This window comes from Kogia breviceps, chromosome 8, assembly GCF_026419965.1.
Source record: "Kogia breviceps isolate mKogBre1 chromosome 8, mKogBre1 haplotype 1, whole genome shotgun sequence".
Classification (NCBI taxonomy): domain Eukaryota; kingdom Metazoa; phylum Chordata; class Mammalia; order Artiodactyla; family Physeteridae; genus Kogia; species Kogia breviceps.
The window spans coordinates 92,686,667-92,700,901 of NC_081317.1; the positions used below are offsets into that span (position 1 = coordinate 92,686,667).

Consider the following 14,235-nt stretch of genomic DNA (forward strand, 5'->3'; position numbering starts at 1 on the left):
CCAGGTAAGGGGAGGGGAATGGGAGTTCCAGGCAGAGGGATTATGGAACAGAGGGAGGCAAGGGCAAGCACTGTACATTTCTCTAATTCCAGGTATTTCAGTCTTGCTGAAGGAGTAGAGTTCAAGGCAGGGAAGGGAAAAGTATAGTCTGCATAGGGCAAGGTCAGTCATCAAGGACCTGAAAGCCAAGCCAAGGCCTCTGGCCTTTTCCACTGGGCAGTGGGGGAACATTGAAGGATTTTAAGGAAAACAAGGGTAAATAAGATTGGCGTCAGAGAAATTACCTTGCTTATAATGTACAAATGGATTAGAGGGCACAGGACCAGGGACCCAAAGACAGTTAAGTAGTTACTGTATTATCTGAACTAGGATCACAGCAGTGAACATGTAGAAAAGTGGGCAGATGGGAGAGAAATTAAGGAGGCAGGAGTGACAATTTGGTCATTGGTTGGGTATGGGGCAGTGAGGACGAGGGGATCAGGAATGATGCCCAGGTTTCTGCTTGGGTAACTGAGTGGTGCTGGATTATTTTTTTTTTTTGCGGTACGCGGGCCTCTCACTGTTGTGGCCTCTCCCGTTGCGGAGCGCAGGCTCCGGATGCGCAGGCTCAGCAGCCATGGCTTATGGGTCTAAGCCGCGGCATGTGGGATCTTCCCGGACCGGGGCACGAACCCGTGTCCCCTGCCTCGGCAGGCGGACTCTCAACCACTGCGCCACCAGGGAAGCCCTAGTGATAGATTTTTTTTTTTGCAGGGATCATTTTGTTTCTTAGACCTGAAACTCTCACTCTATTTCTTCACTAGTGTAAATGAAGATTTTGTTCAGATAATTGCAGGAACCTCCTGGAACTCAATCGCAGGAAGTACAACGGGGCCTGTGGACTCTTGTTCCTGCTATTAGTATCTCTACAGGCCAGCCTCTGCAAAGGTCTTTCCTCCTGCTTCCCCTCCACCCCCACCCCAGCACACAGACATAGGATACATCTGCAAAACTTGCGCACAGCCTTGGGTTGCCATGGCACTGATCCTGGCCTCAACTCTATGGGATCTTACAGCTGCAGAGCTCAGTACCACCTGACTCAATTCAGAGTCTTGGGAGAGGTAGTCTACATGGGCCTACTCCCAGTCAAATCAAGAGTAGCCAAGGGACTTCCCTGGTGGCGCAGTGGTTAAGAATCTGCCTGCCAATGCAGGAGACACGGGTTCGAGCCCTGGTCCGGGAAGATCCCACATGCTGTGGAGCAACTAAGCCCATGCACCACAACTACTGAGCCTGCGTGCCACGACTACTGAGCCCGTGTGCTGCAACTACTGAAGCCCACATGCCTAGAGCCCGTGCTCTGCAACAAGAGAAGCCACCACAATGAGAAGCCCACACACCACAACGAAGAGTAGCCCCCACTCGCCGCAACCAGAGAAAGCCTGCGTGTAGCAACGAAGACCCAACGGAGCCAAAAATAAATAAATAAATTTATTTTTTTTACAAAATAGTAGGGCTTCCCTGGTGGCAGGGGACACGGGTTCGTGCCCTGGTCCGGGAAGATCCCACATGCCACAGAGCGGCTGGGCCATTGAGCCTGCGCGTCTGGAGCCTGTGCTCCGCAACGGGAGAGGCCACAACAGTGAGAGGCCTGCGTACCACAAAAAATTAAATAAATAAAATAAAATAAATAAAATAAAATAAGAGTAGCCAAGAGAGGAATGGAGATGCAGATGTGGAGAGTGGATGTGTAGACACAAGGAGGGGATGAATTGGGAGATTGGGATTGATGTATGTGCACTGCCATGTGTAAAACAGATGGCTGGCGGGAGCCTGCTGTGTAGTGAGGGGAGCTTGGCTCAGTGCTCTGTGGTGACCTAGGTATGTGGGATGGGAGGCAGGTGGGAGTGGGGTTCAGGAGGGAAGGGATATGTGTATACATGGCTGTTCACTTCGTTGTGCAGCAGAGGCTAGCACAGCACTGTGGAGCAACAATACCCCAATTTTTTTAAAATGTAAAAACAAAAAAAAAGAGCAGCCAAGAGAATGAAATTGAATGGCCTGAGGCCACTCTTTTTAGCAAGTATTGTGGGGACACTTTCAAAGAAGGCGGCATGGACTTGGCGGACACCAGAAACACGTTTCCTTTAGTGCTGCCATTCACCAAACAGGAACTAATGTAGGGCATGGTGAGTCTGCGGTACCTGTAGGATATCTGAGTGGAGACCACCAGGAGGAAGCAGGATCAGAAGGTCTGCAACCCTGCGGTGGGTCTGGTCTGGAGATACAGACTTGGGAGTTTTCAGCAGAGCTATGGAAATTGTCTTGGGGATGGTAAGATTCTCAAAAGAGAATCTATATGGTGAGAAGAGATTGGTTTTTGAGGAGCAAAAACAAAAAGGAGCTGATGGAAGACATACGAGAAGGAAACTGAGAAGCCATTGCCAGAGAGGAAGAAAGAATGCCAAACAAGATAGAAGCCAGCAGTGTCAAAATGCTGCCAAGAGGCCCATTGAAAGAACTAAAAGGTGTTGTTCAAATTGAGAAACTAGAGAAAAGCATTTCTGTAGCATGGAGGACGCCAACAAGATTCTAGTTGGTTGCAGAGTAGATGGGAGGTGAGGAAATAGAGAAGCAAGTGTAGGTAACCCTTCAAAAAGCTTAGTTATGGGGCTTCCCTGGTGGCGCAGTGGTTGAGAGTCCGCCTGCCGATGCAGGGGACGCGGGTTCGTGCCCCGGTCCGGGAGGATCCCACGTGCCGCGGAGCGGCTGGGCCCGTGAGCCGTGGCCGCTGAGCCTGCGCGTCTGGAGCCTGTGCTCCGCAACGGGAGGGGCCACAACAGTGAGAGGCCCGCGTACCGCAAAAAAAAAAAAAAAAAAAAAAAGACTAAAAAAAAAGCTTAGTTATGAGGGGAGACATTAGGGCAGTAGCTACAAAATTTTTAAATAAATTCTAAGGCAATACATATTCATTGTAGAAAATTTGGACAATGAATAAAAAGAATGGGGAAGGGGACTTTCCTGGTGGTGCAGTGGTTAAGAATCCACCTGCCAATACAGGGGACCCGGGTTGGATCCCTGGTCCAGGAAGAGCCCACATGTCGCAGAGCAACTAAGCCCATGTGCTGCAACTACCGAAGCCCACGCACCTAGAGCCCATGCTCCACAACGAGAAGCCACCACAACAAGAAGCCCACGCATACAACAAAGAGCAGCCCCCGCTCACCGCAACTAGAGAGGGCCCGCGCAGCAGTGAAGACCCAACACAGCCACAAAAAAAAAAAAAAAAAGAGTGGGAAAGAAAATAGTAAATCACTTATAATTTTACACAACTACAACCATCTTCAAAAAGCCATTTTAACATTTGATTGTGGAAATGTCACTGTCTTCATAAAAATGATATCCATGATAGAAATGTTCCAGTGGTTAAAGGTATAGAAACATGAGAACATAAAAGCCCCCAATCTCACCATTCAGAAGCAGCCATCGTTGCAGACATTTCTCTGTGCATCTCCTTAAAGAAGGAGAGGTGGAGGTGGTGTGGTTGGAGGTGTGGCAGGGAGACCCGCACTCACCGCTGCCCCTTTCCTAGGTGTCCTCTGGTATCAGGGAAGCACAGTCCCTCAGGGCTGCCCTTGGGTGTAGCCCCCAGAAACACAGCAGCAGAAAGGTGATGAGACCATAGGGCCTCTTCCTTCGGGTGCCACGGTCTTCAGACACATAAGAGGGAGGAAGATGGGTTTAAGATATTTAACAATATTTTCCTTTTCTGGCGACTTGGGCCCGGGTCCTGCACCAGCTCTATGCTAATGAGATAAAAGTTACTCCTGACATGAGATTGAGGAGGGAGATGACTACTCCTTGACTATGGAGTATAATTCAGAGGGTACGACAGAAAGGGCTGGGAGAGAGGGCCGCAAAAGAAGGCTGGGCTTGGGGAGAGAAAGAGGGGGAGAAAGCAGATTATGGAATGGCTTTTATTTGGGCTCCTGACCAAGGTGGCAGGAATGTGAGGCTAGAATTACTGTATGACCCCTAGTTTCCAAAAGGGTCTATCCCAGCAGTCTTGGTAATAAATGGCATGACCTTCTCCTTTCAATGCCTTTTCCCTCTGGTCCCTCATGATCAGCCCCAGGCCTACTCAGGAGGTGGAAGAAAGGGCAGGAGGCAGATAGCTTGATGTAGCTCTGAGATCTAGGACGGAAGCCAGCTTAAAAACCTCCTAGAAACTCAATGAGGGGCAGACCCACAGATGGCCTGCCTGCAGACTGGATTCAGATCTCTGAAGTGCTTTATTTTGTTTTGTTTTTCTCATATATGGAAGAAATTTCTACTACTTAGAGCTGTTCAGATTGCTGACACAGGCTGCTTTGGGAGACCTGAGCTCTCCTTCCCTGAAGATGGTCCAGCAGGGGCTAGAATTCCAATGTCAGGTAGAGGTTGAGTAAGGTGACCTCTAGCGTGCCTTCCATTGCAGCAAGTCTGGGATCTTATTAGGAACATGTGATGGTTATGGGGGTTGGAGTTTGCTTTAATTCTTCAACTGCACTATCTTTTCTCTCACTTTTTTCAGCTACACTTGGTCGCTCTGAACACGCCATTTTCTGGGGACATTCGAGCTGATTTTCAGTGCTTCCAGCAGGCCAGGGCAGCAGGACTGTTGTCCACCTACGAAGCATTCTTGTCCTCCCATTTGCAAGATCTCTCTACAGTTGTGAGGAAAGCAGAGAGATATAGCCTTCCAATAGTGAACCTTAAGGTAAAAATAAACATCGTTCCCATTGCCTCCTGGATGGACTGGTCTCCACAGGGACTAGAGGCAGTTGCCAATCCTAACATCATCAGAAGTATGCTGTTTCAAGGCCCTGATTAGCTGTGTGACTTTGGGTGGTTACTTTCCCTCTCTGGACCTCATTGCCTTATATTTACAATGGCCCTTCCTGTTTGGATGGTTTATGACCCTTGGAGCAGACAGGAGGGATAGTAATGACCTCTTTCATTTACATAGCTTTTGTGTTTGTTTACAATGCACTTCATATCCATGATCTTAATAGATACTCCCGATAAAAATGGGAGTTATACTTTTCTGTTTGTCAGATGAGGAAACTGAGGCTCACAGGGAGAAAGCAGTTTACTCAAAGTTATTACAAACTGGAATTAGTTTCCTTGACCCCCTCTTGGTTCCACCTGAGGATGCCTTCTGTAGAGCACTGGCTGAGTGGCACCAGAGAACAGCTGGCGAGCACTGGTCCCAAAGCAGAGCCACTCTGTCCTGCACCCTGGTTTGGTACCCTCAGATCTTTCTCTGCCCTCGTTCCCTGGCAAGGCAGGGCCCCGCATCACCCCTCAGTTGTACCATGGAAATAGCCTCTACTCCTTTAAGGCTATGGAGGGGCAGCCCTGTTGGTGCTCACACACATCCTGGGTCCTGACCCCTAACCAGACCTCAAAGGTGCTTCGAGACCCTTTGGTCCCTGTGACCCCAGTACTCCAGTTTGGAACCTTGAGGCTGGCAAGTCCATCCTGGCCCCACACCCAGCACTCCCCATCCCATCTTCCAAGGTTCTATTCTACCACATTCAGCCCCTCAGATTGTATTCTTGGAATACAAAGAACCGAAGGAAAAGGAGTAAGAAATTCATCTCCACATCATCCACTTGTAGGTTGGCACAAGGCTTGGCACAAATTTGAAGCTCAGTATATACGTTTAAAATAGCAAATGATAAAGACCTAAAACACACTTTTGATAGGGAGGAGACGTTATACACATATAGTAAAAGAAATTACCTCAAGAAATAAGACCGTAAAGCCAAAAGGGTTCAAGGAAAGATGATAAAATCAAACCACAAGTATTTCCTGAGTTCTCACTCTGTCCAGGATCTGGGATTGGGGTTAGGGACTTCTGGGCCTTGAAGAATGGATAAATATTTGCAGGCTGTTTGTATAATGATTCTAATATGGCATTTTGTCTCCATAGGGCCAAGTACTTTTTAATAATTGGGACTCAATTTTTTCTGGTCATGGAGGTCAATTCAACACACATGTTCCAATATATTCCTTTGATGGCCGAGACGTAATGACAGATCCTTCTTGGTAAGTAGAGATGCAAGCCCTTGAAGTATATCATATGATAGACAGTTTTAGGAGACAGTCTAACAATGGGATGCCCCTATCAGCTGCTCCTCTGGGGTGCTGCCAGCGTAAAGCCTCAGTGAGGCAGCCAGGGGCCATGGAGAGAGCCTGGCCATGGAACCAGGAGACCTGGGTCCAGTAACTTAATATGGGACCTTGAGCAAGGCACTTCCACTCTTTGAGCCTCAGTTGCCTCACCTGTCAAATGGGCAGGATAATCATATCCATATGGATAAGACTGTTGTGAGAATTAAAGGTAAGTGTGAGAACATCTAGCATACAGTAGGCACTTAATAAGTGGTAAGTAATGCTATTCTTGGTGATTCCTTAACCCTATACTGTGAGTTGCACTCTAATTCTTTGAAAATGATGTATGCTTTTAAGAATAGAACAACTCAGTAAACTTTTCCTCAGTGTCTACTCTATGCCAGGCCTAATGCCAGGCCTGGAAGGCACAGTAATAAACCTACACAGCCCCTCTCCTTTCAAAGTTCATAGTCTGTGGGAAGATAGACACAGACTAGCTACAATTCTAGACGTAATATTGTCATTGGAAAATGGAGAAACAGATAAGATGGTAGGAGCACAGAGGAAAGAGTCATTATTCCTTGGTGGTGAGAATCAGGAAGCCTTCCTGTAAGAGGGGGCGTTTAATGGACTTGTGAAAGATGAGAAGGAATCACTGAAAATGAAAGCGAGGCCATTCCAGACTAAGGGGCCTCATGAGCAAAGGTTCAGATTCACGAAAGCAGAGAGTATGATTTCAGAGCAAGTACAAGCTGGATATGGTTGGAATGCAGTGTGTTCAGAAAGTTGGAAACAGTGATAAAGACAGAGAGGTGATGTGCAGTCAGACCGTGGAGGGTTCAGGAGCTTGACTTGACTCACTAGACTTATGCCAATTTGCTCACCGAGATATGCCACAAAGAAGGATCATTCCAAAAAGTAACACAACAAAATTCCTTTTCAGGCCCCAGAAGGTCGTTTGGCACGGCTCCAGCACCCACGGAGTCCGTCTTGTGGATCAGTACTGTGAAGCGTGGCGAACCGCCGACATGGCAGTCATGGGCTTGGCCTCCCCGCTGAGCACGGGGAAGATTCTGGACCAGAAAGCATACAGCTGTGCTAATAGGCTAATTGTTCTGTGTATCGAAAACAGTTTCATGACAGATGCGAGGAAGTAATGACCTTCCCATGATTCTTAAAAGTTTTCCAATTTCTTTTTATGTGAAGAGTTGACACTGAAATCTAAAATGTTTAAACGTTGTAAATATTAGTTTTTTATTACACATTCATCACAACAGCAACCAAAGAAAACATACCTCAATACACTCAAAACTGAAGACATTAAGGACTCAGATCAAAGATAAAATCTGATCCATCTATTGGTGCTAGATTCTGCAGGAAACCCATGCAGTGTAAACACATCCCAACACGGTTAAGAGCAAGGTGAAAACAAAGGCCTTGGCACTCTGCCCACTGCATCCTTCAGAAAGTGATTTCCTTCTTTTAACCGTTGTTGAGTGTAAGATGTCCTTCATGTTTTCTTACCAAGTCAGTGTTTAGAAATGTACCCCTTTCTAAGTTATGTGCAGACCAAATGTTTTGTTCTTTACTATACATCCGTTGTTTGCAACTGCTGTTCACACAGAGAAACAGAACTGCTCAAGATGACCCTATTTGTATTTTCTGATATTACCAGACTCTAATGTTTTTTTCCTAAAATATTGCCATCTTGCTTTAGGAGTTTTATATTTTGACACAACATATTTTAGTATGGCATCTGTTTATATAAATGACTTGCTGGAAAAGTTTAAACTCCCAATGGTCTGAAACTAGAGAAGAAGTAGCACATAATTACTACCTTTCCTGTGGTGGCCCTTTCCCCACACCCCACCCTGATTTTATAACTTCCATTTGGTAGTGTTTGAATTATAACTGCGATTCAACAAACAGGTTCATGAGGATGAATTTTCTGAGACACGTATACCTTCATGCTGTACACTTTGATTCTTTTTTTTTCCATGTAAGTGAACATAAAAACATCTTTTCCAGGCGCTTTCTTCTGTTTCACTTTTTTCCCCCAGTTCCTTTATTCTTCACCAGTGATGTGGAAGCGGCCCTGGGGTGGGTTTGCTAACCCTGTCACCGCCACTTGTGCTACCCCTCGGGAGACGATCAGAGAACAGGAAGATTTTCCCATCATGCTCCTCTGCTCCTGCCTGTTGTCTTCCACTCAGTGGGGGCAGAAGAGCCCCAGTGTGACAAACAGGATCAACTGTGTCTCAACACATGACTTTGGGCAAATCTGCCTTTTTCTCTCAAGGAGGTTGGGATAAAATAAGAAATATCAGCTGTCAGCTCCTAAATATCAGACTTCACATAAGTCCCATTTATCTTTCCTCATAACCCTGCAAGGTAAGTTGTTTTATCTCTACTTCACAAATGAAAAAAAAAAAAAAAAGTTGAGGCTCAGGAAGTCACTTGTTCCAGGTCACAAGGCTGCTGAATGGTGGGTCTGGTTTCAGGCCCAGGGTCCGTCTCACTCCAGTGCCCAGGATCATTTCAAGGAGCAACTGCACAAGGCTGCCTATTCGCTCCCTCCCAGCTCCCAGGCTGTGACTCTCTGGCTCTTGGCTTGATGCTGCAGGAGAAACAGAATCACCAGGCAAGTGGCATGCTGGGATATTTCCTCCCATTCAGCTGGGCTGGCCCAGAAACTCAGCGAAGTGAGTCCACCCTAATAGTTCTTGGGGTAGGAAGGAAATGGAGGACCAAAAAAGGCAGACAGCCCAGAACCTCCACTTAGGGGCTTCCTAAATGGAAGGGCAGTGAAAATCTGAGTCATGGGATGGAGACAGTTATAGGTTGGAAAGCCCCAGAAGGGATTGTTGAGGACTCACTCACCCACCCGGTGGCTGGGGGGTGGGGTGCCTAGCATGGACAGAAACTGAGGGGGGAGGGGAGCAGGCGGTGCTGAGGTCATGAAAAGAAGGTGTCTTCTGTTTTAGCCAGAGCCCACCACGGCCCTGGGCCACAGAAGGTGCAGGGTGGTGTCGGGGTTTGGGGGAGCCAAAAGGAGGGGAGACCCCTTTTGCTGACCCCAGGAAGGCGGTTGACATTCATGCCCTGGCTTCTCAGTCCTCTTTGTGCACCGAAGGAGGGTATGACCAACCGGCCCTCCCAGAAGAGGCCTTGCATCACCCCCAGTCCCGGTTAGACTCTGAGAATGATGGTCAAAATCTTGGGCCTGGCATTCAAGGCCCTTCACTGAACATCAGTTTTCCTGTCATTTGCCAAAGGCCACTAGCCTGAGGGCCTCATGAATACTTAAGTGAGCCACATAGGCCCCTCTACCAGGCTGCTGTCCGTGCCCTGCCCCATCTTGGGAAAGCCTTAACCACTCTAGGTCTAGCCTAGCCCTCTTGCCAACAGCCAATGCAGACTCTGCTTCCTCTGTGACATCCCCCCGTCCTCTGAACCTGCCTACCTTTTGTCATGCTTCCTCCTCTGAACACCTGGTGTATTTCACACCTAGATCTTGTCACACAAGTGAAACGCAATGATTGAAAGGTCTCCAGCCTTCACTTTATGCCTGAATGTCATTCAAGGCTGGGGAGCAGGCTAGCGCTCTCAGGCATAATAGGGGAGGGAAGAGAGGCCACATTAGTCTTTACAGTGCAAGAGTTCTTGGGGTGCTTGCTCTGAGTCCATAGTGTGGACTCTCAAGGTCTGGAGCCGGCAGCATCCAAGGTCCCCTGTTCAGAAGCAGAAAGACAGAAGCGGCTGTCCCATATCCACTCACATCAGGGGCCAGGTTCCATGGGGGAGGCAGACTGTGGAGGGCATGAAGGAGCCGAGAATCTGGGAAGGAAGGGGAGTTGGGGGAGACACAGAATGAAGGGGGAAGTCCAGGGCAAGCTCTCTGCCAAAATCGACGTGTCTGCGTGGTGGTGACTCAGAAGAAGCGAGGGAACGAGGAGAATGGATCACAAGAGCCAGTCTCAAATTTCCTGCACCCTCTGCATTTAGATGGCTTGGACCATGTGGCTTGAACCTGTAGGGGGTGCAAGTAGGAGACCGCATGGACCTCAAGGAGTGGCAGCAGTCCAGTCCAGCTGAATAGAGATCAGTGAGGGAAACAAGGCAAATTCATAAGCCAAAAAACAAACAACCAACAACAAAAAGGAATGTCTTAGCTCATGAAACCAGGAAGGACAGGGAATCCAAGCGATTCAAGCAACATCGTCACTTAGTCTGTTTCTCTTTTTCTTTGTGTGTGTGTGTGTGTGTGTGTCTGTCTTGCTTCTGCTTTTCTCTATATGTGTCTTCCTTCCCTTCAGCGAGAACAAGATTCCTTCGTGTGCCAGGGGTTGTTCATAGCTCCAGGCTTACGTTACTCCAGATCCCAGAGGGTGGCCTCAGAGGAAAGAGAAGACTCCCTCTCCCTCTGGGATTATATTAATTCCTGAAAGGATTCTGGTTGGTCCCACTCATGTTGTGTGTCTATGACTGTGAGTGGCAGCTCCATCCAAGATGAGTTATGCAAAAGAAATACTTCCTCCACCCATAATGTGAGGAGGTTTGCAATGACCAGAAAATAGGGCTCAAGAGGTTGAGAAAAAGACCAAAGAGAGAGAGAGAGAGATTCCAGCACCCAGCAGCAGGGAAGGGCTAAGTGTAGGGGATGTGATGGTAGATGCTGGCCCTGAATTCTAGGATAAGGTACGTGGACTTCATCCTGCTACTGGTGGAGCAGCTTGGGAAGATTTTAAGAAGCTGAGATATGGGATGGGGATCAGTTCTGTGTTTGAGAAAGATCAAGCAGGTCTTTTGTTTATTCGTTCATCCATTCAGAGATACTTATTCAATAATGCTTTTGTAGCCAGCACCATGTTTGAATTTGGAGAAATGGTGCCCCCACTTTTCAAATCCACCAAGCCTATACTCCTGCCACAGATTGTTTCAAATCCCATGTGTATCTCCTCTTCCTCCAACTCCTCAAAGACCTTACCAGTTGGGGCAAGTGTCTGTGTGCAATCCCTGCCTAACCCAGTGCTAGGGGAGTACCTCTCTGGTTATTCCCTGAGCTCCTGAGTCACCAAGATACAGCTGAGCATCCTCAGAGTTCTTTGATCACCGCTGGCTGATCTCACCTTTATCTTCCATCTTGTACTCCAACTTAACAGGGCAGTCGAGAGTAGACAGGCCTTTGTCTGGGTTTGAATTTGGGCTCTGCCACCCACTAGCCGTGAAATCATCCGCAAGTTACTGAAAATCATACCCTACACTCAACACTTCCCTGCAGCTCAGTTTCTTCATCTGTAAAATAGAGGTAGTCAAGGAAACTATCTCCACTGAGTTAAGTTGTTAGAAGCTCTGGGAGTGGGGTTGTGGCCCTGAGTAAGTGCTCACCATCCTTGGCCTGCCCTAGATGTCTCTCAAGATGAGCTGGGGGCCCTTTCTCTAGACTTGCTGGATGGCGTCTTCCAATCTGCCTGGTTTCTCTGTCTGCCTTCAAGCCCAGAGCTCTGGCTCAACCTGTACACGCTAGTGCAGCTGTACCTGTTGGTGAATATCCACTGTCCTGAGCCCCTGGGCGTCCTGGCTCCCCTGCCCCTCTGCTTATCTTCCGCATGACCCTACAACTAAAATGTTATCATCTGGCCCAGTAGGGGCTCCATGATTCCGCTCTGGCACTGGGGCTATATTCCTTCTGATTGACAGGAGCATGTGCCACAATGACAGTGAAATAATCTGATTATTCCCCTGCCTAAGCCTGCCCAGCACCCTGAGTTCCAAGCAGGACCCAGAATGCCCTGTTATCTGATATGTTCATAGGACATTGCCTCCCCCACCCCTTCCTCCAGACGTGCTCCTTCTCCTCTGATCCTTCTCTCAGGGAATGGTGCCAGCAGCCAACCAGCAGCCCGGGAGTCATTTACTTACTCACTCATTCAACAATTATTTTCTGAGTGCTTTCTTAGTAATAACAGCAACAATAATAATGAGATGTAAAGTAGGTGCGAGGAGGTTCAGCAAAGTCTGGATATTTCCATGGTGGTTACTTCTGTTCTTCCAAATGTCAAAGTGTTTTTAAAAATATCTCGGGGCACTCTTGCTTTGCTGCATGTGTTGGTCCTCCTTTGAGACAAAGAGCAGGCTCCTGTCTTACCTCTGTAGGACTGCATCTCACATCTCCATGCTGATCTCCTGGCCCACAGCTTCTCCCTTCCAGTTCGTTCTCTACACCAGGAGAGAGAACTTTCTAAAAAAAAAAAAAAAAACTTGCCACACTGTCAGTGTTTTGATTTGGAGTCCTCCTTAGATGAGGATTCATTTACCAGTAGTTTATGTGGGAGGTGATCCCGGGACACACCAGTAGCGGAATGGGGAAGTGAGATAGGGAAGGGAAGACAGGCTTTAAAGGGGGCATCTAGTCACCACTGCGGGTGACCAGATCATCCTCTCCTCTTAGGAACTCTGGGATCCAGTGTAGAACAGGCACCTCAGAGTTTCCCACCTAAGGGACAAGGAACTGTGGTATTTATACACCAACATCCACCAGTCATTGAAAGGCGGAGGGGCATTACATTCCAGTACCTCTGACCTGCCATGCTCAGTCGCAGTGGGCTCGGGCTGCCAGAGAAAGTTCTCAGGTAAAGAGATGTAAACGCTGGCTATCGGAAGTTGGAGGTCTTCGGGCCGGCACCACAGAGCCAGTTGCATCAGGCTCAGTCTGATGGGAAGCCACGCAGGTTTTATTTCAAGATAATAATTTGAGCTTACAGTAACTTCCCCAAATCTCATTGAAATGATGAAAGTAATAAAAATAAGAGGAGGAAAAAGCTCTGAAACAGCACTGTTATAAAGGAAGAACAACATCAACCAGGCAGAAGTCTTGAGAATTTCTGGAAGAATGGACCTAGTGTGATTGGATATCTTACAAAGGCGGGGCCTGCTTGTGAGTCTGTCCAGATGCTGGTGCCCACAGCACTATGCTAGCCAGGGCTGGAGGCAAAGATACTCTGGGACCTGCGAGGGAAAGCTTATGGGGACCTGTGGCAATTGCTGCCAGCACTCAGAAGAGCTATCAATCCTTTTCAATACAGGCTTTCGTATTTATAAATAGCAACATATATCTGATTTGACGAATCTCCTCAGTCATCTGGAGATTAAAAAGTCTCAAAAAGGGAACCAGCAGATCAATCAGAGCCAATGGCTTTTATCAAAAAGAATTATTACAGAGAACAGGAGCCAACTTGAAAAATTCAAATTTGTGTTTCAGTGAAATGTCAGAGGGTAAAAGAAGCATCAGATGGGATACTAGGAGAGCAAGGAACACTACTTGAGAATAGAATACATAATTGTATGAGCCCCCAAATAAAATAGGACTGCCACATATATACTATTGAAAACTGATTTAGTGAATTATCAGTAAACTCATAAGAATTAATACAATCCTCTCAGAACACAGACAAAAAGATAAATTCATGAGATAAAAAAATAAGAGAGAGGGCTTCCCTGGTGGCACAGCGGATAAGAATCCACCTGCCAATACAGCGGACACTGGTTCAAGCCCTGGTCCAGGAAGATCCCACATGCCGTGGAGCAGCTAAGCCTGTGCACCACAGCTGCTGAGCCTGCGCTCTAGAGCCCACGAGCCACAATTAATGAGCCCACTTGCCACAGCTACTGAAGCCCGGGCGCCTAGAGCCTGTGCTCCACAACAAGAGAAGTCACCACAACGAGAAGCCCATGCACTGCAACGAAGAGTAGCCCCCGCTCGCCGCAACCAGAGAAAGCCCACGCACAGCAATGAAGACCCAATGCAGACAAAATAAATTAATTAAAAAAAATAAGAGAGTGATAGATATAATGTCCCAATATTCATATAGCAGGAGGAGTCATAGCATAAGAGAGAAGAATGGATAAGAAGTGAAATATCAATTAACAAAATAATGAAAGGAGATTTCCTGAGCTGAAAGTTTTAGCTATGGATTAAAGTGATTCACTAGTCCTGGGCAGAAGTGTTGCAAAAAAATTCACCCAAGGGCACATCTGGTAAAATTTCTGAATTTCAAGTATAGTGTAAAAGTCCTATAAATTTTCATTACAGAAAGA

The 14,235-nt window shown here is 47.3% G+C and overlaps 1 protein-coding gene across 15 annotated transcripts in view; it reads left to right on the forward strand.

Annotated features, from left to right (window-relative positions):
- COL15A1 (collagen type XV alpha 1 chain) overlaps positions 1-8,168 on the forward strand; it is a 103,958-nt gene extending 95,790 nt beyond the window's left edge. For all 15 annotated transcript variants that reach the window (XM_067039767.1, XM_067039763.1, XM_067039761.1 and 12 more), the window contains 3 exons: positions 4,553-4,738; positions 5,957-6,072; positions 7,082-8,168. In XM_067039767.1, the coding sequence (XP_066895868.1) occupies positions 4,553-4,738; positions 5,957-6,072; positions 7,082-7,295 (516 nt within the window). In that variant the 3' untranslated portion in view covers positions 7,296-8,168. The remainder of the gene's footprint in view (positions 1-4,552; positions 4,739-5,956; positions 6,073-7,081) is intronic.
- Positions 8,169-14,235: the final 6,067 nt, after the last annotated feature.